We start from the raw sequence: 24,028 nt of genomic DNA, 5'->3' as shown, positions 1-24,028 counted from the left end.
TCATTATTTCAAGTACCCAGACCAAGAAAACATGAGAAATCTGTAGGGATTTTTTTGCTGACATATTAAATGGAAGTTAGTGGAAAGAAACTGGTGGATGAGGATGTTTGCAGGGTGTAGATGTATTAATTTCATTTTCTGCAACAGATGCTACACATGTGAACAGAAGCAGGAAATTCTTCTGCCTGATTTTTCAGGTTTGGACAGTTATTTCTGTCTTATTTTGCAGTAAGGGTGAGAGCAGATGATTCTAGTAGAATGGACATTTCTATTTCTATTGAAGAAATTCAAGTCCAGCATCAGATTATTCAAAGGTGCAAGACACTTTCTAATCTTCAGGAGTTAGGTATTGGTTTAAATGGCAGTACATAAAGCCTAGTATCTGTTTCAGTACTCTGTCTGCATTGTTCTAATTTCTCATGTTTACCATAATTCATGATTTATGTTTTATGCAGTGTTTCTCTCTTTCTTATTTCAACAATATCTGATGATAAGGATGTACACAGCTCATTTATGTGCTAATGTAAAATTACTTCCTTTTCCTGCCTTGAATTAGTGTGAGATGAGTTGAGACTAGTCCATCACAGCTGTGTTAGGCATAAAATAGTTCAGTTAAAGTTGGTTTAATTAAGATGTGTAAATCCAAAAGAATCTCTGGTATAACTCCAGCAAGATCAGCTTATTCATCAAGCCTTGATTCTTCCTGATAGTCTCAATTATTTTAATGTGCAGGATGGAATTTCCTGATTTTATGATGCTATTCTTGATATTTTCTGAGGAAGGTAGTCTTGGTCTGGGCAGTTCAAGATGGTCCAGAGGTAAAGATCTCTCTTCCAGTTTTTCTACTGGCTCATTCTGTCACCTTTACTTTTTATAAGTGAATTGTAAACATTGCTTTTGTCTCAGAGAAGCTCCACACCCCAGGCTACGTGTATTCCATACATACAATGGCTGTGCTATGATGGCGATGCATAAATTGGGAATGGAGAACCCATGGACTTCTCCCATAAGAAGTAAGCAGACTTGCTAACCTAACAGTTCTTTCTTTCTGATATTAATGTATAATAAGAAATCAGTCCTGCTTGTTACAGCAGAACAAATGAGGGCCATCTGGCACAGACTGGCAGTATATGGCATTTATATGATCTGGAAAATAGAGCCTGGATATCCCTGAAAACTGAAAAAATAAATTTTCAGCTTGCTGTCCACTATTCATATCAGTCCCAAAGAAATGCATTTCCTTGGGTGGTTTTGCTCTGTAACAACAACGGCTAAAACATGAGATCTCAGAACCATATGGCTCCATCTGGGGCAGAACTCCAGATATCACTTGATTTGGGAACCTGGCAATACTAACAACACTTCAGGTGAAGAAAAATAACATGATGGTACAATGCTGTTAGTAACAATAAATTTGGGATTTTTTGTTTTAATCAGGTCAGAAATTGTAAACTAGATACTGGTACTCATGAGTGATGGCATTTGACATTTTCAACATCCTAGAACTTGGCAAGCTTGTCTGAATAATAAGAAGAAAAAGCCAGTGAGTCAGAAGTTCAAAAATTGTAATTTGGGGATGTGCTTCCTCATGCTGCTCTGTTCTTTCTTTAGAAACTGCTGTAGCTACTCTTTGAGATAAAAATGCTGAAAGTAGAATGAAACAGCACTAAAATCCAGGAAATGCTGCAACATGAATTTTGATGAGACAAAAGCATGGTACTGAGCAGAGCATTTTAAGCTTCCCACTTTGGGCTGCCTTTCTGAACCCTGCGCCCTTTGATTATAATGGGAACTCACAACTTGAACTCTGCAAAAAAGGAACTGTTTACCCTGATAAGCTATAAATACCAACAGTAGCTAACTAATGAGTTTTGCATGGCTTTCAGTGAGTATGCAGCAAGAGTACAGCTTTGTTTTCTCCCCAGACCACCTTTTCTATATATTTTTGTGATTCAAATAATATTTGAACAGAGAGTTAAATCTTCTGTGATTAAATATTCTGCTTGCTTTCAGGGTAGATTGGGATACATACATTTACTTAATTACCTAAACCAGCTCAAGCTTCCCAACTTTTCCCTGCCATGACTTGGTTCACTAATACTATCTAGAAGACAGAATGACTGTATATTAAATAGCATATATAGTTCATGTCTTGAAATTACAGAGGTTTTTTGGCACATATTAGTATTTGATTTCTGTGAGAATCAAAGATCTAAACTTCAGTCCAGAAGGATCAGAACAGAGAGAACAAAAGTCACTGGAGAACACTTGCAACATGGAGTTCAGCCCAGGCTCTGTACCCTACAGATACATCAAATCTTTTCACAGGTACTGTCCTGAGTAAAAAAAAAAAAAAAAAAATCTGAAAACTCAAATCATGCAACTGTCTTAAAATACCTGAAATAACTAATATTCATTGCATTGGACAACTTGATGTAGTTGACCACCCATAGAATGTATGCGAAGGAATCTGTAAATTTACCAGCAGCCTTTTCTCCTTGGTTGATATATCTGCTGAGAAATGTGTTACTACCTCCTGTTTCACCTGAAATACTGAAAGACCAAATTACTTTTTTAAAGTAACATCTCATATGTGCTACAGAGTTCTCCCATTGTATCTATTTACATTTCACCCTACTTTTCAGTTATTGTAGCAGGAGGATCTGAGAGATGGGACTTCTGTTTCTTAGAAGAAAACCAACCCTTTTCCTTTGTTCTAGCCCCAGGGTTTTGCTAGAATTCACTGAAATCCAAAATGTCTCTTTCACAGCATTTTCAAAATGTGTTGTCTGATAATCCTTATTTTCCTCACTGTTCAGTGCATAAGACCAGGCAGTTGGGATAACACACATTTGACTTGTGTGTGATCTTAGCAGACTAAAAAAGCCAGTTACCCTTTCATCACCACCTTGTGGGTCATACCAGATGATGCTGTCCTGTTTCAAACATATATTGAAATGAATTTGGAATGAAAATACATTGGAATTAAATACTTTATTCAGCCCAGAGCCCAAGATTTTATTTCTTCAAAGGAGTAGAATTTGGCAAAGGTGGTGGTGTTAAAATACTTAGAATCTCTACTTTTTGTGAAACTTTAGGAAAAAGAATGTACCACTGTAGGATTTTTACCTAATGTAATTGCTTGAATAGGTATGGCATGATAATTGGTCATCATTATATCCAGGTTTGTCTTAAAATATTTAAATTGAAATTTTATTAGTTTGTTTGTTGTTTTTTTTTTAATCCATACTGACATTCACCTCTATTTAGACTGTTGTGAAGATTCATCTTTTTTAAAATAAGCTTATTCTTCTGTAGATTTGAGACTAAGAAAAGTGACAAAATATAATTTAATGAGACCTTTTTTTCACATTAGGTGTAAAGACTTAAGAATTTAAGCATTGTTAGAATTCATGCCTCAACCCCATGGCATAAGACCTGAAACAAGCAGAACTGAATCAGGGGAACATTGTCCCTGACATACTCTGTAGCTGTAATTTAAATTGTTGTTTTCAAATAAAACACTGAATTTGTAGTTGCCTCTCAATTCAGTGTACATAAACAGGCCAGAACACAGGCACAGTTTTTATTGTGACAAGGTACATATAGGAAAGAGTTTCATAATTCCATATTTTTCCTGCTGTAAGAGGCTGAGACTCACTGCTTTAGAGGGTTGTTTGTGCTTGCCCTGTCTCCTAACATGTTGTGTTTAGATGAAATGATCAGGAAACACCTGAAATGAATAAACTCTATTCGATTCAATCTAAGATAAACTCCTGATGTAAAGATATTAATTACTGAATAGGAAAATTACTATTAATTACTGAATAGGAAAAAGTTCATATGCATGAGTTGAAATACTAGATGCAGTAAAAATAAGCAAGGGCCAACAAGCCTGTTGATAGACAGATAGCAGTAAGAGAAGATTAGGCAGGCACTATTATTTTTGTATTGCTATACCAGGTGCATTGTGAGCATTTGCAATCTTATCCTGAGGCCTTGACACCAGACAGTTCCAAATCTCCGAGATCGTCCCAGCCAGATCTTTTGCACTGCTGGTCAGGCTAGAACTTGTAAGTTTTTTAATACTTCTGCTCAGAGATAAGTAGGGTTCTCTCCAGGCTGATTATTATCCAAAGAACAATCCAACTGAAGCAAAATCCAAATTTGATTGTGAGTATAAGTCTGGATGCTGACAAAGTCCATATGAAGCCCTAGCATTATGTGCACTTCAAATGCAGCCCTCTGGGCCAAGGATGTCCTGCTCAGTGGTAGCTATGAGTGACACACAGCCCATTTTATGATCCTACAAATAGCAATTTGTACTTAAAAAAAAAAAAAAAATAAACAGAAAACCCCCACTCAAATTTTTTATTAGCTCCCTTTAATAGCAGATATTCCTGAGCTGAAATTCTGACTTTTCACTCTGTTGTAAACAGGAGCTGAATCTGACTCCAGTAGTGTTACTGTGTTTGCAATCTCTTTACTGAGAGAAATCCAGATGAAGGCAGATATATAGATGTCTGCAAACTTTGAGAGATACCTCATAGCCTTATGGCTGTTTTGCCAAGCTGGGCACTATAAAAACCCTTTTTAATAGTAGCTAAAATCCTCACTGATAAGGCAATAAAGGATGGTGGTTGCATTCTTATGTCATCAGCTCTTCAGCATTTTTTTTTTTAATTCTAAAGAAAAAAAGTATCTAAGTCATTGACAGGATTAGGACAAAAATTGCCACTGGATCTTAGAATTAAGGGTCTGAATGAGATTTCAAGGCTCCCATGCAACGGTGCTGTGAGCAGAACTCATTGAGGACAATGGTGACACCATTTCCTTTTAAGTATCATATTCAGAAAATCTTGCCATATTTTCAGCACTGAACCAAAAAGACATTACAAAAGGATGCAGTCCTTAGAACGACTTTTTAAGCACTTGCAGAAAAACTGTGTGTGTACTCCATGTCCTCAGTGATATTCATTTGGTATTTAGTTTTCAGAGGTTTAAGATTTAGTTCATAAAATATGCTGTAAGTTTTTAAGTTTGATATTGAGTTCTCATAGGTTTTTACTTCCCCCTAAAGTCTGTTGTCCTAATGCCAGATGAAGACAGTTAAATTTCAGAGGTCTTAGATCTCTGGTCAGCTCTTTCTGTCATATCATCCAATTATCCTGGAGCATGTTTATCTTTGGAATAGCAGTTCCAAAGAACAGTCTGACTTGCCCATTGCACTTCTGCTCCTCTCACACAAGGTACAAGCAGCTCTTGCACTTAATATTCAGCCCTGATCTTGTCTCTGTCTCACATGGGTTTTCCATACAGCCTGGCTTGTGCCAGATTCCTGTTGTGCTGTGCATCTTCAGCAACCAGAGTCATGGCTCTCTCTTCACTTCTGTGCCATGACACCCCATTATTCTGGTGGATTATTAGGTCCTTGAAGGTGGGGAGCTTCAACCCCGTGTCATTTTGCAGAGCTGGGCTTCCTGTGCCTTCTTTGCCTTGCCTCTGTTATGGGGCTGATTTGTGGCTGATAAACCCCACAGCAAAGCTCAAGTGGGGTAGGAGTTTCTTCTTGTCTGTTTTTCATATCAAGAGAGAGTTTTCTTATTCTAAGCTAGTGGAAAAAACATTCTTTCTTTAGCACTGAAAATGTGACAATTACACAGCCTCCAGTCCTTCTACAAAATGTAACAATATAAGGTTTCTTACATTTGTGGTGTTGATGTTTTTGCAGTGAAGTGGTGCTCAGGCATCAGCAAGAGTGGAGTTCTGAGCCAATGTCCTGAAAACTGAAGGCCTCCCAGGTACTTAAAGAGAACACAAGGAATGGAGCAGAGGTCATGGACACCTACCACATTTCCCTCAGGCTTAGGAAATGGTACCAATCCTCTTCCATATGCCTGTTCTAGTGCATACTGTCTATCCCTGGAAAATTCAGCATAATCAGAAGCAAAATCACATAGCCTGAGGGAGCTTGGAGCACTTGTCAAGTCTATTTGTCCATTGGATACTTGCCTAAGTGAGGAGCTGTGCTGGAAAGAATCCTGTATTATTGTAAGTTGCTCCTGTCCCTTCTGGTAATTATTGGTAGGCCTGACAGGATATCCTGGGTTTCTGTCCTTTGGTCCCCATCTCCAAAATACTAAAACAATCTCCTGACTTACCTCAGTGGTAGAGAGTTACTTGCTTAGATACATGATCAGCTCTCCAATTTATAATAACAAGCACCTTTTTGCTGCAGCAAGACCACTTTCACTCTGCAGACTTGATCTTCATGATAATTTAAAATATATATTCAGGGGAGTGTAGCTTTCTGCTACAAGATTTTTTTGTGGCTTTTAGTCATGCAGTTGCATTACCACAAAGCTAATAGCAGCCCTAATCTAAGTTTTGTGAAGTGCTTACTGTGCTGCTTCTCAGTGCAAAAGAAAAATGCTCTCTTTGCTCTGATGGCTGATTTACACACCACACTGCCTTTATTTTTTTTCAAGAAGCTTTTTTAAAAAAACCACTTTTTCAAAACCAGAGTTTACACTGCTTAGAAACTCTACTGCCTACACAGGCACACTTTAAACCTGCATGCCTAGCTGGTACCTCTTAGTATGTTTATCATTTCTCAAATACTTGATAAAACAAGGATGGGGCTGTACAGAAGCTTCTTTTAACTAACTGTCAAACTACTGACTGTATTAGGTGGAAATCTTACTTTTGCCTCTGTTCTTCAGATGTACGGCTGATGAGAGAGTGGCTGTGAGGGAGAGAGCACAAGAAATGTCTGGGGCACAGGGAATGTCCAAACCTCCAAAATCAGAGCATAACAGGTTTGTCTCTGCCTCTTGCTGTATCTGGTCATTGATGTAGTAATTCTTCTGGTCATAAGAAAAGAGCTTATGTATGTCAGGGCAGGAAAAAAAAAAAAAAACCAAAACAACCAAAAACCCAAAAAACAACTGAAACAAAGAGGTTTTCATCAATGCAGACATATTATGGCTTCTGTGAAAAGAAAAACCCAACAGTGGTTGCAACTTCATGTGGCTCAGTGATGAAGAACAAAATAAAACTGAAAGAAACCTATCTATAGCATCTGCTTATTGCCAAAGAAAAATTTGATTTATTTATGTCCCAGAAGCAAGAGCAACCACAGAACTTCTCTGTAAAAAAAGCATCCTTGCAATGTCTCCCTTCTCAAGGGGCACACTCACTGACAGATTTGAGGCCTCCCAGACAGGAGGTACTAAATACTTAATGTAATGAAGGTTTTCACGTGGACTTTGGACACTTGTATTTCCAGTAATGAAACTGTTCAGTGCTCTTCCTCATCAATGGCTAGAAGGGGCCAGCTCAAAATAGTTGCCCCTGGTCATGGTGTTGTCACAGCTAGAGGCAAAAAGCAGAAGGAAAGGCTGGTTCATGGCTTTCTGCTTCAATCACTGGCTCTGCTGGTTTTGACCCATTTTTTTGAGAAAAGTGTCTCTATGTGGAATACCTCTGCAAAGTGGAACCCAAGGATCTCAGTGCCACAGGCTGCCAGAACAGCTACTGACCCACATGGGGCAGGTAAAGTTAGACTCTGTTTTTTCCCAGCTCTTCACCCTTGTCATGTTTCTGGCACACAGACTTCTCTTTCAGGCTTATGTGACCTACAAGGAACAGACTTGCTATGTAAGCAAGTTCCTAAAGCAAGCTCACTCTGCATGGGGCATAGGGACTAAATGGGAACACCTGTTTGTCTCTCTTCCTCAGTTTCCTCGCTGCTCTTTGGGTATTTGGGATTTGGTTTGATGGTCATGGTTATAGGTTTCTTCTTGAGATACTTCTGTGCGACTATTCTTTGAGCCCCAGTGGCTCATGACAAATCTAGCAACCCTAAATCCCCCTGACTTGGGAAATGCCATGAGTCTTGTTCTCTGTCCTGTTACTCACCTACAGTTGTGTCACTCTTGCTTCATTTCCCTTTTCTGAAATGGCAAGCCTAGCCCTTTATTTTGCTTCTACTTAAAGTCTTAGAATTGGCTTGAATTTTAATTTTTACAGGTATCTTCCTGTCTTTAGTAATCTTTCTGTTTCAAAATTATATAATTGCTTTTGCCAAGACTCCTATGGTCTGGGTCTGTACTCACATATCTGGGTATAAAATCTTGCAGCAGCACTGGACTACACCTGTGCTTTCATTCTCTGGGTGTTCCTTTGGGAAGAAAGGAAAATACATGAATGTTTTCTTTGGAAAGAAAGATTCAGTGAATAGTGCACTGCATATATGAATTGTACACTTCTGAAGTCTTTGTGCCCTGATTAATTCTGGCCAGCCCTCTATGGGGAGTCAGCATTAACAGGAAGGCAAACACTACAAAACATTAAACCACCAAATCTCAGATATGTCACAGCTACAGGTTTTCAAATGAAAGATTATCTACACTTTCTGGTATGAGTAAAATGTTATTGAATTATTAATCTAAATGAAAAAAAAAAAAAAAAAAAAAAAAAAAAAAAGAAAAAAAAGAAGAAAACACAGGCTGAGGCAGATATTTACCACAGATAATTACAGCTCAAACTCATAACATTTGATAATATTATAAAATGAGGAAAATAGGTTTTTATAATGGGAACTGTTGCACATTCTTAAGATCTAACTGTATCCATCCTATCTACAAGCACTCACTCATGATTCTGCACAGGACTTGCATAAAGCCTACTTGTGAAAAAAAAACATGGTATAGTTTCAACAGGCTAAAAGGCTTTTCCTCCTACTCATGTTTCAGGGTGTTCTTTTCTGGATTAAAGCTTTTTAGCCTCTCCTTTTTAATCTAATCTCTTTCCAAAGTGACACATTTCACTTAGCAGAAGGTCCCAAAGCCACTGCTATCACTTCCCATTAGACCCACTGAATGAAAGAAAGGGGTCCCTGGATTAAGATGCCATACTCTGTAGCCATCTTAGCTAAATTCAGCCTTGTTCCAGATTTCAGACTTCCCGTTTACTGTTGAGCTGGTAATTGCATGTAGTTTTCTACTTGTAATCCTATGCATATTAGAAATGCTATTGTGTGAGTAAACATGCTGAAGATTAAGAGGTACTTACCTTGCAAGGTACTTAGGATAGATAGAGCAGAGCTCTCTGGAGAGCTCACACACTGAAAATATGAGGGTGGATTTTTCATAATCCTCTGATGGACAGATACACCAAGTAACTTAAAGAAACTGTGGTCACAGATTTTCTGCCTTGCAAATAAGCATGTGTGGCAGAGGAAGACCTGAAACTTACTGATCTCTGTTTGGTAATGGAAAGTTAGAAGTAATGGCTTGTTTTCTCACAAGAAGCTCCACCTACTCCTTGTTCTCTTTGTACCATTAGTTTGAACACAGTACATCAAGAAGATGATAGGAAAAAAATTAGCAAAGAAAGGCATATCTTAAATGCACATTATAAAGATTTGAAAATTAGGCAGTTAGAAGCAGTAAGAAAAGGCCCAAACATTACATAGCATATGTGCATTATTTTACAGTCAATAATTAATAACAATGTGGCAGTGGACACAAACCACAGGGAAATACTATGCAGAAAGAATTAATGAGGCACTTTGTTATTTTGACCATCTGTGTCTGGGCCTTCACTGGAATGACCTGCAGCTGAGGCAAACTGTGTCTGTAGGAGAAAAGAAACTCAGGGGAAACAGCTTTATTAGAAGATCTGGTGATAGCCTTTCACTTGCTTGACACGGATACCATGCTGGAACTTGGAGTAGTGTCTTCTCCTGGTCTGAGGTGCGCTCTCTCTCCTCCTGCAAGAGAGTTCAAGAACAGATTATCTGCAAATGGGCAAAGCTCCAAAGTCTATTTGTGATCCTGTGGTGTCCAGGCTGCGATGCTGAGCCTCGCTGTCCTTGAGAGAAGTGAAACCTGTGGCTGGGTTTGTAGAAAGGAGCTGCTCAAAGAGATGCTTCCACTTTCTTTTCTCTCATGCTCTGGCTGGATTACCCCCATCTGCAATGATGATGTTACTGCTTCAAACTCAGCCTGACAGGCCCTAGCAGGGAACAATCAGAGCAACTTCCCCGTGGCACTTGGGAAATTTTGACCCAGACTAGTGATGGCTCCTGGGTGTACCAAGTTCCTTTACACAAAGTTGGATGAAATGTTCAGTACAAGTACACTTGTTAATGAGGTGTGTCCTGACGGCATGTGCAAAGCTCAACAGATTCAAATCAGTTGAGTGCCTTTCATTGTGCTAGGTTTGTTCTCCTGTGGAATCTCACTCACCAGAGCTACTAAAACATGTTTCTTTAATTTCTGCAAATAAGAGTGAAGTAAAGGCTAGGTTTGAAGAAGAAACAAAAGCAAAGATCCAATTAAAATAAACTCCACAATTCTAGATTTACATGGCAATTTAATTTGTCTCAAGTCTCAGGCTGCACAGTTTTTCAGAGCAATATTAGGAATGACTGTTACATAGAGAGTAATTCACCCAGGACTATATTCACCAGCATAATGCCAAGTGCTATATGAGTACCATATTTTGCTGCTACATCATGGGTTGACATATAGAACAATTATGCATCTGGGTGAATGTGGGGGAGTAATTATCTTCTTTTCACCTCAAACCTTTTCTCTGCTTCAAAAGTGGACTGAAAACGCTATTTCTCTTACATTTGCATGGAAACACATTTATTGATATGCCTCCTGATATTTTTTTGTCTGGTTATTCATATCTTGGTGCATAAGACTACATAGACTTTCCAATGTTCTTTCTCATGTGTTTGTTGCATGTAAAACCAAGGTAACAGTTCTAAAATACAGTATCTATTCTTTAATCTCTATCTTGTGTGTCAGACAAATAACAACACTTATCTTTAAGGGCAGACAGAGAGTTTCAAGTGAGCCAAAACAGCACTTGATTCACTGTGGGGAATTTTTTTTGTGCATTTTTTTATTCTTGGTACACTTCAGGGAAGACTCAAAGGTCTTTCTAAATGTTGAATCTGAATACTTAATTTTGGGGCAATTTTGGTTGAAGCAAATTGAGGCAGTCAGAAATTCAACATCCATCATAAAGGTATTTCCAGCTCTGCAGTAGTGCATCAATGTTACTGTGCACTTATCTTGCCCTTACTTTTCCAGCTTGTCCATAGGAAGGTTGTAGGAGACCATGCCAAAAGTCTTTAGGTCAAGGCACACAACATTTCCTGCTCTTCCTACTGCACAGAGCAAGTCCAGTCACTACCCTGGTTACCCAGTCATTGCTGAAGCCCATCACTAGTGAGAGTGCTGCACTGACAGCAAGAAGCACCAAAAAAACCCTCGCAGAAGTAAACTCAGTTAACTTTGTCTGGAGTCCACAATTTCTCTCACTTAAAATGTGCTCCTTGTCTTCCCCAGAAAATGCTTTTGTTTTTCTGGATGATATCCAAACCTGGTATGTCTTGTTGAAGGCACTAGACTTGGCCTGTGTCTCACTTGGCAGGGGCCCCAAGCAGCTACTTGGATCTGCAGCCTGATCCAGAACAACCTCCTGTCCTCAACTTTACATGTCAGTAAAAAACACAGTTTGATGCATATTGCTCTGAGCAGTTTCAGTTATAAGATTTTCATAACAAGAATCTTTGCCTACCTAGTTTTGTTTTTGAGGAAAATCTCATTAGAAGTGCCCAAACACAGAGAAATCATCAGTTTACATCAGGCCAAAAAGTCACATAAAAGGAACTGGCATGTCTGGATATGTAGTTGGAAACCTCTAGATTTGGGGCTTCTTGTTTTCCTAAAAAAAGATGAACATTTTCCTAATCTGCTTCCTGCCACTTGTCATCCCAAAAACATATCCCTATGACATCCACTCCTTTTTCCCCATTTCTTCCAAGAGTGGATGAAGAAAGGTCATTGTGATACTTTCTCTGCTGTGAGTTTGCAGTGTGACCTCATGACAAGAAAATCTGAAGAGCAACCCCCTGACTGGCCCTGTCCGACTGGAAGACTTCCAATTCTGGGAGAACACAGGCCAATATCATTATACTGTAGCTCCTGCAGTGAATTTTCTTCCTTTATTTTACCATGGAGCTGCTGATTAGCAGCCTGTTCCTGACACAAGTGTCCAACAGCAGTGGGGACAACAATGCTAGGAAGCGATTGGTGAGCCCTGCCCTGACCTCCAGCTCTGACAACTCCTTGCTCCCAAACTGGTCAATCCACTGGGCCATGGATGAAATATCGAGGGGCATCAATCTTGCCAACAACACTAAATTTGTTAGAACCTTTTTCCTTTAGTTGGTATTAGGGGGGTTGGCTTTTTTTTTGTTGTTGTTTCTTTGTTTGGATTTGGGTTTCTTTTATTTTGTTTTGGGGTTTTTTAGGAAAACAATAGTTTAATACTGGTATATGTTAAAAAACCAAAACAAACCAACCAACCAACCAAACAAACAAAAAACTCAACAAAAAGACAACTACCACAAAAAAATGCATGGAATTTTTTTCTCCTGCTTTAACCCTGGCCAGCAACTAAGCTGTCTGACAGCAACTTGCTTATTGGCTACTTCTCCAGGAGAGTTTGAGCAGAGAATTGGAAGGGTAAAAATGAGAAAAATTGTGGGTTGAGAAAAAGACAGTTAAATAGTAAAACTAAGTTGCACATGTAGAAAAGCAAAACAAGGAATTCATTAACTACCTTCTATTGGCAGGCAGGTGTTCAGCCATCTCCAGGAAAGCAGGGATCCATCGCTAGGATGGGAAGGCTTAGGAAGACAAATGCCATCATGCCAAATGTCTGCCAGCTTGTGCTGCATGCTGATAAACAGCTGAACAGCACTCATGGCTATAAACTCAATCTAGCACATTCCAACCAAATTTGTCATCATCATGTACTGAACACACCAGCAGGAAGGCCAGTGTTCAGTGAGAGGAACAGAGATGATCTTATCTGCTCTGAGAGTGGCTCAGAAGCCTGTGCTGAAACTCTGACTGCAGAATGCTCAGGTTGTTGTGTGCTCCTTCCTGCAGAAGGGTTTGGGATGGCTTTGAGAGTAAAAAGAACAAAGAGTAGAGGTAAGGCTGCTTATAGAACCCTGTACAGTCTGGTATATGAATCTGATCTCTTTTACCCTCCTGGAGGAAAGAGAGATCCTGACCCATTTGAATGGATCTATAATAAAAGATGTGAGATATTTTTCCTTCTGGCTGGAGATGTGACCAATCTGGCTAAAAGCTAAAGAAACACAGCAAGCGGAGCTCACAAACGTGTCCTGAAGACCACAGACAATGGTGGCTGTGGCTGACCTAGGTCACATCTTTGTTGGTACCTGTGAAACTGTGACTTGCCCTGAAGCCTGTGAAGAGAGGGAAGGGAGATGATTTTCTCTGCGTGGTCCCTTTGTATGCAACACCCCCGTGAGAGCCGAGCAGAGCTGCGGCTTTGCGGACGGTCCGACCCCAGAGCAGAGAAGCTCTGAGCATCTGAACCTTGCAGGTTTGCAGGGGCAGGTGCTCAGAGCTGCTCAGCTGCTGCAGAGAGGAGATGGAGCTCAGCACGAATTGCAGGCGCACAGCTGATGAGAACTGTGGAAACTCAGACACCAGGACAGCTACAAGTATCAGCTAAAGTCCCTGTGGTTTTCTGCTTGCTAGCCTCCAGGTAGTCAGGTTATCATAAACAATTAGCAGTATCTTTTTTTTAGCTTCTGAATTGCTCATTCTTCTAGCTCTTATCTCTGGGTGCATTCGCATTGTGCATCAGCTCTGCAGAATGCAGACTCTGCTGTGACCAAACAGCTCCATGTGTTGACAGATGGCCAGAATGGAGCTGGGTCTGTAAATGTGAAAGGAGTAGTTTCATGGTACTGTGCCAGCAGAATCATTGTCTGCATCCTGCTAATGTCCTGCAGAAACCTCATCAGGCAGGGGTTTACAGCAGTTTATTGGCTGCACCAGGAAAGGGTGAGGCAGCAGGGCAGTGATAGAAAACCTACAGAAAAGAGGGAGTGCAGTGACACAGCATTTCCTCTGAGGTATAAAGCTGGATAACTACTGCATGGGTTACTGTGCTGAGACTGAAAAGAGGCATTTTTTGATCACTGATGTTTAGGTGAGGGTTTTGGCCCTAAATCCTTCAGTAGCTGACTCAGATGTGGAATGAGATGAAAGCTCGAGAGATGGGGTCAAGCCTGGTTAGAAGCAGTGAAGGAACAACAAAGATCAAGGTCATGTTCCAGCTTGGACTTCTCTGGGCTCTGCCCTCTCCTCCTCCTTGCACTTGTCATGCAAACTTACTCAGCCTTAGACAAGTATTCTTCCATGGTTCAGACGCTTAGCAATGGCAGTACATCATCAGATGAAAAATTAAACTCAAGGGTTCCCTTGTGACAGGACCAGTAACATCCATTTAAAGAAATTAACATTCAAGAGCTGGGTTTTGTGGGCTTTCTGGATAATGCGAAGAGATAAATTAGTGTGAGCCATAGATCTCAAGACTGGAATAATTTCTGTGCTTTATTTGGTACAGAAATAACTGCTCAAGCTCAAAAAGATTTTATCTTCTTTTTTGTTTTGTTTATGTAGCTGGTGGTGAAACACTTCAGAATTTTTATAGCAAAAATGAGAGTTGCTTAAATTTATCTCCTGTCTGGTGTGGTCATCCTGGGAAGGTTACTGCTCAGTTATTACACACCAATCTTTTTTCTTGATTTATTTTATCCTAGAAGACATGCTACTTAAATAGCAGGATACAATGTACCTGAAATGGAATGACCTAATCTTATACAGCATGAGTTAATTTCCAATTGCACATATGTTAGATTTGACCTTATACAAAAAGACTGACACTTGAATGTGTGATAACAGCACCTGTACCTGCACTAGAGAAAGGATGGAAGATAGAGCTGACAGGGGTGTGGGGGATCCAGCTTGCATGCTATGCTCCTGCACAATTACATTGGCTGCACTGTAGATGTTTGCTTCCTTCTTCTGAGAGGTCTGATACTGCTGAATTCTTGCTGCAGGCCACATCACTGACACATAACAGGACTTTCTTTCATCTCTGCTCAAGCCCAGACACCTCTGCAGGTAGAAGCTGCCCCAGTTTGCACCAGTTTCACCTTGTCCTAGGAAACAAGGCACCAACACTGTAAGTGTGAGGACAAGGCTGTTGTGGAAATGCAATTTTGGTTTCTAGGAGTGTAAAACAAGAATTCCTCCCTTTTATTTGTTAGAAAAACACAATACCATAAGGCTTCACATCTATGGTCTCACACGAGCATGACCAGAGCTGGCCATGCTCCAGCCAGCACCCAAAGGAGAGCTGCCAAGAGCCCTGGCACAGAGTGGAGCTAAAGTGTGACTCAAAGACAGTAGTAAGTTCTGCCTCTGTGGCGTTTGCAGAGGAATTGGGGGCAGTGACTGCACCTCGTGCCAGAGAGGCCAGCTTAGACAGACTAATCAGCCAAGCTGCCAGAAATCCCCAGCAGGTACAACAGCAGCAGATCTGTTCAGCTCTCATGCAATACTTCCTGCCTTTCTATACTGACCCTGCCTCCCCTGGCTTTCTTTACCTAGCACAAAAGAGACCAAAAGTCTGGCTCAGATAGGTATTTTGCTGCTTCTTTAATCTTCATAGCCTGGCAATCTTTATGCAGATCCCTCCATCAGGAAAACCCCTAACCATTCCCTTTGTATTTTTTCTTCAGAATGATTTATGGCAGCAGGAAGAGTCAGGTTATGGACTCCCCTCCCACCCCCTCTGCCCCAACTGAGCTGTTCCAGTCCTCAGAAAAACCTCCAGGAACATGGAGGACTGATGGGTTTGTGACAGACTGAGGTGACCATGCATGACAGGAATTTGGACCAGAAGTCCCTGTAAGCTTCTCTGGACTGGCCAAAGGGGTTTGTGTGTATTGTGTCCCATGCATACCTATTAAAGAAGATGTAGAGCTGAAAAGCACCCATCAAGAAGAGGAGAGTCAGGAGGCTGGTGAGGCTGATGACACAGTGAAGAAAGCATCCACACTTCTCTAAAGAGAAACAGAGGCTCTTTTAGGTACATCTCACAGAACCTGTTTCCCTCGTGCCTCTGTCAGGGTGGCATCTCCTGGACAATGTTCTCTGTGTGCTGTACTTCAGAGGATGACCTAGGGCAGCTGGAATACAGTGCCAGACACACAACTGGGAACAAACAACATCCTCCCCATGTCCCTGATGAAGGAAGCTTGTCTTTTGCTGTATGGCAGCTCTTGCCCATAGCACTGCTGCAGGCTTTGCATGTGCATCCCGAAAAATCTCAGCTCTGATTCTCTTCCAGCTGAGTATTTCAATCAATTACCTATGGCTGCACACAACTTCCAAGCCACACTTTCAGCTTCACCCCCTAAAGCCTTCACCTACCTGCCAGCCTTGGGAAGCTGTAAGCTGGGTTTTAGTCTTCCTGTCAACCCATGTGGAACCAAACAATTAGCAACACATAATGGCACATGTAATACATAGATCTGGGTGCTCGTACCATTGACAGCTTTGTGTGTCATGACCTGTTGAATTAATCCCACCTTTCCATTCAGCCCTGGAGGCAGATGGAAAATCCACTGCATCCATTTCCATTCCTGCAATTTCACAATGGTCTTTACAGTTCTGACAGCATTTGCGTTTGGTCTTCCCCCTCCCGGCAAATTTCTCCCTGAAACTCAGCTGCACATTTCCTGCTGCAATCCCACCAGTGCCACTCATGTGTTGCTTCGTGCATGAACAGAGGGCTGAACCAGCTCTGAACACTGAACACACAAAGAGAAACTCACCTGTGGGATAGCAGGCTATGGACTGGCTCCAGTTCCCAGCTGGGTGGGACACCATGCAGGTGGTCACGTTGGTTCCACTAGTGCTACAGTCTGTGAACTTGCTGAGAACAGTCACTGTCCCGTTGTCGTGGCGCTTCTCCTCTGCTCTGGAGCTGCTCTCTGGGATCCAGGAGAGCTGAGCCTGCGGCTTCCCCGCCACTGCTTCGCACACGGGGCTGCCCTGCTCATCACAGTACAGGCTCAGCCTCGGGGGGGCTGCAAAGCACCAGCCAGGGGAGACCATGGAGTTAGTTTGGCACAGCTGGGCTGGAATCCTCTTGTTCTCCACCCAAAATGAACCCAGTGAAAAGAATAAGTTTGAGGGGGTCATCCCATCCCATCCCATCCCATCCCATTGCAGCAACATGGGCCCAAAACACAAGAGACAAAGAACAGCTCTCTTTTTTTCCTTTTGCACAACCCTCCTCCATCCTGTTGAGCCTTACCACAGCCATTCATATCCTCTGTGGGTACATGGGAAATTGCTTCACACCTGTCATTTCTAACTAGACAGTGAAAAAAGGGAACAGCAGAAAGGAGAAGAGTTGTGGGAAATAAGGAGAAAGGAGACACAAAGATAGTCCCAATGAAATGCATGAGTTTATCCCAGCAAGAATCATAGAATCACAGAATGGCTTGGCTTGGAAGGGACCTTAAAGATCCTCTAGTTCCAACCACCCTGCCATGCAAAGGGACAGCTTCCACAAGACTGGCCTTTAATGCTGGGGCAGCTACAGCTTCTCTGGACAATCTGTTCCAGTACCTCACTACCCATTAAGAATATCTTCTTAATATCTAATCTAACCCTACCCTCTTTAGTTCAAAAAAACCAAGCTCCACTTGTGCACATTCCTTACCCAGCACGGTCAGGTTGTACGTTGTTTCGAAATGCCCATCTTTTGATGACACTTCACAGCTGTAACTTCCCTCCTGGGCTATTCCCACTTGCCGTATCTCAAGGGCAGAAGGCAGACCTGCTCTGAATTTCCAGTTTATGTTGTCACCGCAGTTTCTTCTGTATGTCTCGTTTCTATCAGTCCTGTATAGCAAGATGCAAAGGCCTCCAACCTTGGAGTTTATTGTCCATCTGAGCATAGTTGTATTTTCTTTGATAAGGCAGGTGAGAACTGGGCTGTCACCTACTGTGGTCACTAACACTGTGTTAGTGTTCCCTGAGGAGAAAAAAAGAGAACATGTGAGAAGGAGCCCAGGAGTTGTGGTCTGGACTTCACAAGGAAATGTCTGCAGTGGCACAAACAAGTGTGAGGCCATGGCTGTGTTCATCTGCACATTGTCTGTCATCTCTTATTACAGCTCTGGATTATGGAGCCAGGGGCCTATCATGGCCTATACAAATTTCCCACTGAGGATCATCCCAGTGGGTAACACCAGATACTGGAGGAGGACCCTACTCCTGCCCATTGTCTTTAGCAGTTCCACATCCAAAGACTGTGCTTGTACCAGCAAATCCTCCAGGGGTTTGCTCACAGGGCTTAAAATACAGAAATATGACTATTGCATCTGGCCACATGATAGTGGCTTTTCTCTGGAACTGTTGCTGCCAGAAAAGTAAACTTGTACTTCTGCATTCATATCAGAAATCCAACCCCGGGCAAAGGCCTCGTCTATACCTCTCAGGCATTACCCAGGCACACGTAACCATGGTGGAGCTTTGTGCAGGAGGAAAGGATTTTGCCTCCTGTCTCAGGGTTTTCTGACATGTGCATTAGTGTTGCCTACATGCACAAAGGCAGCCTCTTTTATGAGGCACTTGTGAGACTGAGGGAAATAAAGAGTCTGATGTGCAAGCTGTAATCCAGTGTGAAAGCAGGTGAGGGAATGGGACTTTTGTGTCCTTTGGCTTCTGCAGAAATTAAAAGCAAGCAATCTCTAGATGCCAAACTGTATGTGAATGAAACTTCACAATTAATGGGTTTATAGGAATAATACCCATAGCTGTAGTCCAAATAAACCTCTGTTTACCACTTCACACATTTCCTCTTAGTAGGTGGCCATTAAACTTTGGGACAGTAAACCACTGATTTCTCAGTTCTCCATGTCACTGGTGGAACATGAGTTGCTGTTTCCTTTGGCTGAACAATGGTTTTAGTGGCAGTCTCAAAGCTGTGTGTGAGGAGGAAAGCAGAATGCTATTTTTAAAACCTGCATTGATCTAGACAGACAACTGAAGTTAACCAATCTGATTGGTACTGACAAACAAGTTTTTCACAAGTCATTCCAAAAATATTAACCCTCTCCCCAAATCTTACAAGCAAATACACTAAAACAGCAATTGAAAGTTCATCTGGAATAGGCAAAGAATTAGAAGATTCCATTTTTGCATGATTAGTCAAACCCTTGTCAGTCTTCCTCCATGGTACAAGATCTGACTTTGCTGGGTTTCACTACCCCCTACCCAGATCTGGAATTATATTATTTCTGCTGTCCAGCACATTAAGAAGCCCGGTTCTTGAACATTTACAATGGTTTTAATGAGCATCAACTTTAAGTAATTGGTCAAATCATTATTATTAGCCTCTGAGAAAACTACAGTTGGTTTTACCTTAATAATATTGTCTGAAATCTCATTATCTTCTTAATCTAGGTGAATGAACCATTTCAGCTCAACTGCTTCTGGTTTTATTTGACTGTTTTCTTGGGAAATGATTTCTGACTTGAAAATGAACACAATTGACTGCATTTTAAATCTTTACATATTCCTTTAAAGGTTTTTGCCTTTTCATTTTGGGCATTAAGTATCCTTTGAGTGAAGACACTTCAGCTGTTAAGGGTGTTCTGTGATGCATTATTACTCTGGAGGTGCTTTTAAATGACAAGTATTTTTCTCTTTAATGGCATTCCAAGAAAATCTGAGGTGTGTGTGTGTTTTAAACTCAGATGATTTCCCCAGGAGCGGAAAGGAGCCTTTTGTCTCATGATCCTTTCTGGATGAGTTCACTGAGTGTCTCTGAGGACTGGACAACAAAGTGTTTCCTCTCCTAGTTTATCATTGCTGAGAGCCTCAGAGCTCCAAGTCATGCAGAGTATGCCTGACCTCTACTGAAAATGACTAAACAAACCTAAGCACGCAACCAGCCCGTGTGTTGGAGCTGGGGTTTAGAATAATGTTTGCAAATGTTGAGCAAGAATGACAGTGCTGTGCATATTGAACTGTGTGCACTTTCATTTACATATTAAAGCAGCAAAATTTTGCTTGTCTTTCAACTCAGCATCTCCTAAGCAGCTCATTTCAATGTCAAAGTTCCCCAACATAATGGGTTTTCATGCTTCAGGGCTGTAAAGAGACAGTGAAAGTGGTGCCTTTTTGCTATGCCTTTCTGTCATATTCTCCTCTGAATGAATCAGGTACCATTCACTTCAAATAAGAAACCACATTAGAAAGCTTAAAATCTGCTGGATCAAGTTTAAATACAATTTTAGCTTTACAGAAAATTTGTAGAAGGCTTATATTTTAAGTCTTATTGAAACTTTCACTCTGAACCTTGTGTCTTAAAATCCCATTGTACTTTTCTTCGTCAGGACAAGTCACTGAGACCTAAAAGTATAGCCTGACAGGGTGATTATACTGATCATAAAACCCCCCATCACTTGTGTTTTAGTAAAAAATATTATACTCCAACAAAATCATTACCAGTTTTCATCAAAGCATTGAAAAGCCCATGTTCAACACACCACTGCTTGACAACTGAAAGACTGAAAAGATCTATTTGCAGGTAGAAATGTTTTGATTTGCAGGTTGTTGGTTTTCCATCTAAAAGTTCCTTCAGCAATTTAAGATCCCTTCTACCAGACTTTTCTTTCCCAAAGAAGAGTTGAATACATATCACTCTGATACCCTGCCTTTTCCTCCCCTGCCCTTTACAGAGAGGTGGTGCCAAAGAAACATCAAAATACCTGTAGCTCCTGTGACTGCAGCGATGGTGAGAAGGACAATGGTGCAAATGCTCTTCCTGACAATTTTCAAAGTAGCTCTGGCTTTTGTGGGTGAAAAGGATTTCTTGCACCCTCCATCTTGCTGTGAGCTCCCCAGCATTCTCTGCCAATGATCCTGAAGCCAGAGTCACTGCTCTGCCACTGCTCCTGAGAGCCCCACAGTGCAGTTACAAAGAGTTCATTCTTCTTCCTAGCATGAGGTTTTCTCTGGCAAGAATTGGTCAGCAGAGAGGAAGTGGTATTTGTATTTCCTCTCTGCCCAGTGGCCTTTTCACCCACTGTCCCCAGTATTACTGTGAAAAGACAAAGTCTACAGCAGAACTCAAACAAAGCCTAACCAGTGTGATTTTTCATGTTTGGCTTGGATCTTGCAGTTAACAAATTTTTCAACACAAGGCTCTCATCTACAAATGGCAGGATTATTGGCACAGATCAATTATGACATCTGGCAGCTCAAGCTAGGGATCTCAAAAGAGGGACCAGGAACAAAGACACCCCTGGGCAATTATACCCTTACAATCTGATTCCCCATCCCTCACATGCCAGTCGGGACCAGCAGCAATATTAAAGTCTGGGATCTTCTTACTCTTCACTGGCTCTCTGTTCCATTACCAAGTGGTTGCTACATGGTCATCTTCACATCCTCTTATGTCAGTGTTGGTGGGGGTTTGGGCCTGCCCCATAGTCCTTGTTGTAGTATGGCTGTTACAGTTCATAGCACAGAATCATGGAACCAATTAGGTTGGAAAACACCTCCAATATCAAGTCCAACCTGTGACCAATCACCTTGTCAGCTACACCATGGCACTGATTGCCATGTCCAGTGGTTTCTTCAACACCTCCAGGGGCAGTGACTCCACCACCTCCCTGGACAGTCCAGTTCAATGTCTAACCACCCTTTCTGTGAAGAAACTCTTCATGATGTCCAACCTGAACCTCCCGTGGCACACCTTGAAGCTGTGTCTTCTTGTCCTGTGGCTTGTTGCCTGGGCCAAGAGGCCAACCCCCACCTGGCTACAACCTCCTTTCACATAGTTAAAGAGTGTGATAAGGTCACCCTTGAGTGTTTTCTTCTCCAGGCTAAACAACCCCAGCTCCCTCAGCCACTCCTCACAGGAGTTACTCTCCAGACTCTTCACCAGCTTCGCTGCCCTGCTCTGGACACACTCTAGCACCCAATCTATGGGGTGGCCACTCCTGCTATTAATATTAAAGTAATATTTAAGCTCCTAGGTTTCCTGTCGTAAGTATCATGAATGTTCAGGTTATTATCTCCAAGTTCCACCACAATCCATCTTTGATTTACACAACATATTTGTATAGTTCAACTAAAGCTCAGTTTGCAGTCTAACAACTCCGTTTATTTCAAGCAAACACCTATTTGAAATAACATAAAATTTTCAGCACTCACAGTAAGAATTTTATCATTGGGAATTAGGGGAAGCATATTTTTAGTTAACCACTTAAAAGATGCTCAACATATTAAAAGCAAAATCTCTTGAAAAAAATTCCTTGTTCTGCCCACTCTGTCTTTCCCCACATATGTAATAGACAAAGACATTTTCTCTAAAAGGTACTGGCAATCACTTCTCCTTTACAGGGAGGGAGAGTAGCTAGGTATGATGTACATTTATAATACAGCTTTTTCCTCTGACAACAGTACACCTACAGTTAGGCCAAGGCTGCTTTTTTTTGCACCACTGTTTTGTTTCTCAATATATTCTGGTCCTATATTCCCCCACGTACACACACAAATGAGCACTAAGCTGTGGGATTTTGTGTAGAGACAGAAGAGGGCCTTAATTTATGCAAGATCCCTAAAGGCCTTTCCCTAAACTACTACTGTCTGTCTTCCCATGTGATTAAGATTCCTGTCTCACACCAGCAAAGACAGCTTTCCTAGATGTAAGATGAACCTCCCTGGAAATTAATGTACTGAATTTAATTTTATCAGAAAAATATTCACCTCCCCACACTCTGAAGCCACCAAGTAGCAATGAGTTGATGATTATTTGACTGTTCTAAGAACAAAACTCTCCCCCTACAACTACCATCAGAACAGATTTATGTATTTACGTGTCTGTGTGAAATGTGGTTGCAAGGGCTTCCATTTTGTGGTCAAATAGATGCAAGACACCCATGACTGGAGGGATTACTGGCAGGCAGACAACCATGACTTCCTTCAACCCACCCTTCACCCAAATAGTGGGTGCTATTTAACTGAGAGGAGACAGAGCATCTATAAATGACCCCGAGAAAAAGCTGGGTGAGTCCAAAGAGAAAGTCAGGCAACCTCTGTTTACACTTCTTATGAAAGACAACAGCAGCAATATAATGAAACCCTCATCTCTGATGTTGTTTCTTGTTTCTCTGACATTTCTGATGTCTTGTTTCTTCAGTTACACTTTCCAAAAATTCACTCGGTCAATTAATCTCAGATAGCAACCTGCACCTTGGTCAACACAGCTTCTGCTTCAGCGCTGTGTGGTTTAGCAGTGAAGCCCAACAACCATTACTTATGTTTCAAGGCACGTACCAAGATGCAAAGATCACATGTAGGTCCCTGTGGTGTGAGACATATGATAGTTTCAACCATACAGTCTGTGGGTAAGGTAGTTCAGAGCTAACTGACAGAGACAGCATGAAATATGCTCCAAATCATGAAAATAAGAAGATTTTAAGGTTCTAATCACTGGGGGTTTAATCAGGAGCAACAGATCCAGGCACCTGGAGAATGTACAATCATTTTAGAAACTAAGGCAGGAAAACTCCTGGTAAACAGGGAGAATTCCCTACAGTATGGGATGCAACCTAGTCCAGTTACTTCGAGCAAAGGCCTAATGGTTTTGGGTCTGGGGCTTTTTGCTAAAGATTCTGCCTCATTTCTGATATTCAAAGTGATGGCTGGAAAACAATGTTGGTATTTCTTTAATCAGCCTTTTGGGATTTGAGTCTCTGGATTACTTCCTGGCCACAACACAGCAACTTACTGCATGACTGTGGACAGTGGAAAAGTTGTTCATGGGTGATTTGGTAGGGGAAAGACTGGTGGCCGTTTTTGGTTTTGGAAGCACAAACTCTCAGTCTGACACTAAAACTGGATCCAGACAGCACGGCAGTACTGTGTCAAGAGGACCACTGCTGTGCCCCAGGCAGCGGATCCAAGCAGCTGTGCTGCTGGACCTGGTTGTTCTCCAACCACCTCCAGCACAGCCCTGGAGCTGGTTTCAAGTGTCCTTTGCAGTTAGATTGTTTCCATCTCAGCTCAGAAGGCTCTTG

The 24,028-nt window shown here is 41.5% G+C and overlaps 1 protein-coding gene across 1 annotated transcript; it reads right to left on the bottom strand.

Moving 5' to 3' along the window:
- Positions 1–14,983: 14,983 nt before the first annotated feature.
- Positions 14,984–17,946, bottom strand: LOC310906451 (cell surface glycoprotein CD200 receptor 1-B-like). The gene is made up of 4 exons (XM_083855750.1): positions 17,653–17,946; positions 16,757–17,011; positions 15,883–15,982; positions 14,984–15,076 (listed from the first exon to the last, which is right to left on the bottom strand). Exons 1-4 carry the CDS (start codon positions 17,888–17,890, stop codon positions 15,067–15,069), a joined length of 603 nt encoding a protein of 200 aa, XP_083711876.1. The 5' UTR covers positions 17,891–17,946; the 3' UTR covers positions 14,984–15,066.
- Between the last annotated feature and the right edge of the window lie 6,082 nt (positions 17,947–24,028).

This window comes from Zosterops lateralis (assembly GCF_965231275.1).
Source record: "Zosterops lateralis genome assembly, chromosome: 2".
NCBI lineage: Eukaryota > Metazoa > Chordata > Aves > Passeriformes > Zosteropidae > Zosterops > Zosterops lateralis.
The sequence above is the reverse complement of the archived record's forward strand: the minus strand, read 5'-3'. Positions and strand labels throughout refer to the sequence as shown.

Bases quoted from the DNA above. Each gene is read 5' to 3' on its own strand.
- LOC310906451 (XM_083855750.1), bottom strand. From the start codon at position 17,890: ATGCTCAGATGGACAATAAACTCCAAGGTTGGAGGCCTTTGCATCTTG. The intron at 17,012-17,652 runs GTAAGGAATGTG...GGTGCTTTGCAG, and splicing joins GTACAACCTGACCGTGCTGG to CCCCCCCGAGGCTGAGCCTG. The intron at 15,983-16,756 runs GTGAGTTTCTCT...GTTTCTCTTTAG, and splicing joins CATAGCCTGCTATCCCACAG to AGAAGTGTGGATGCTTTCTT.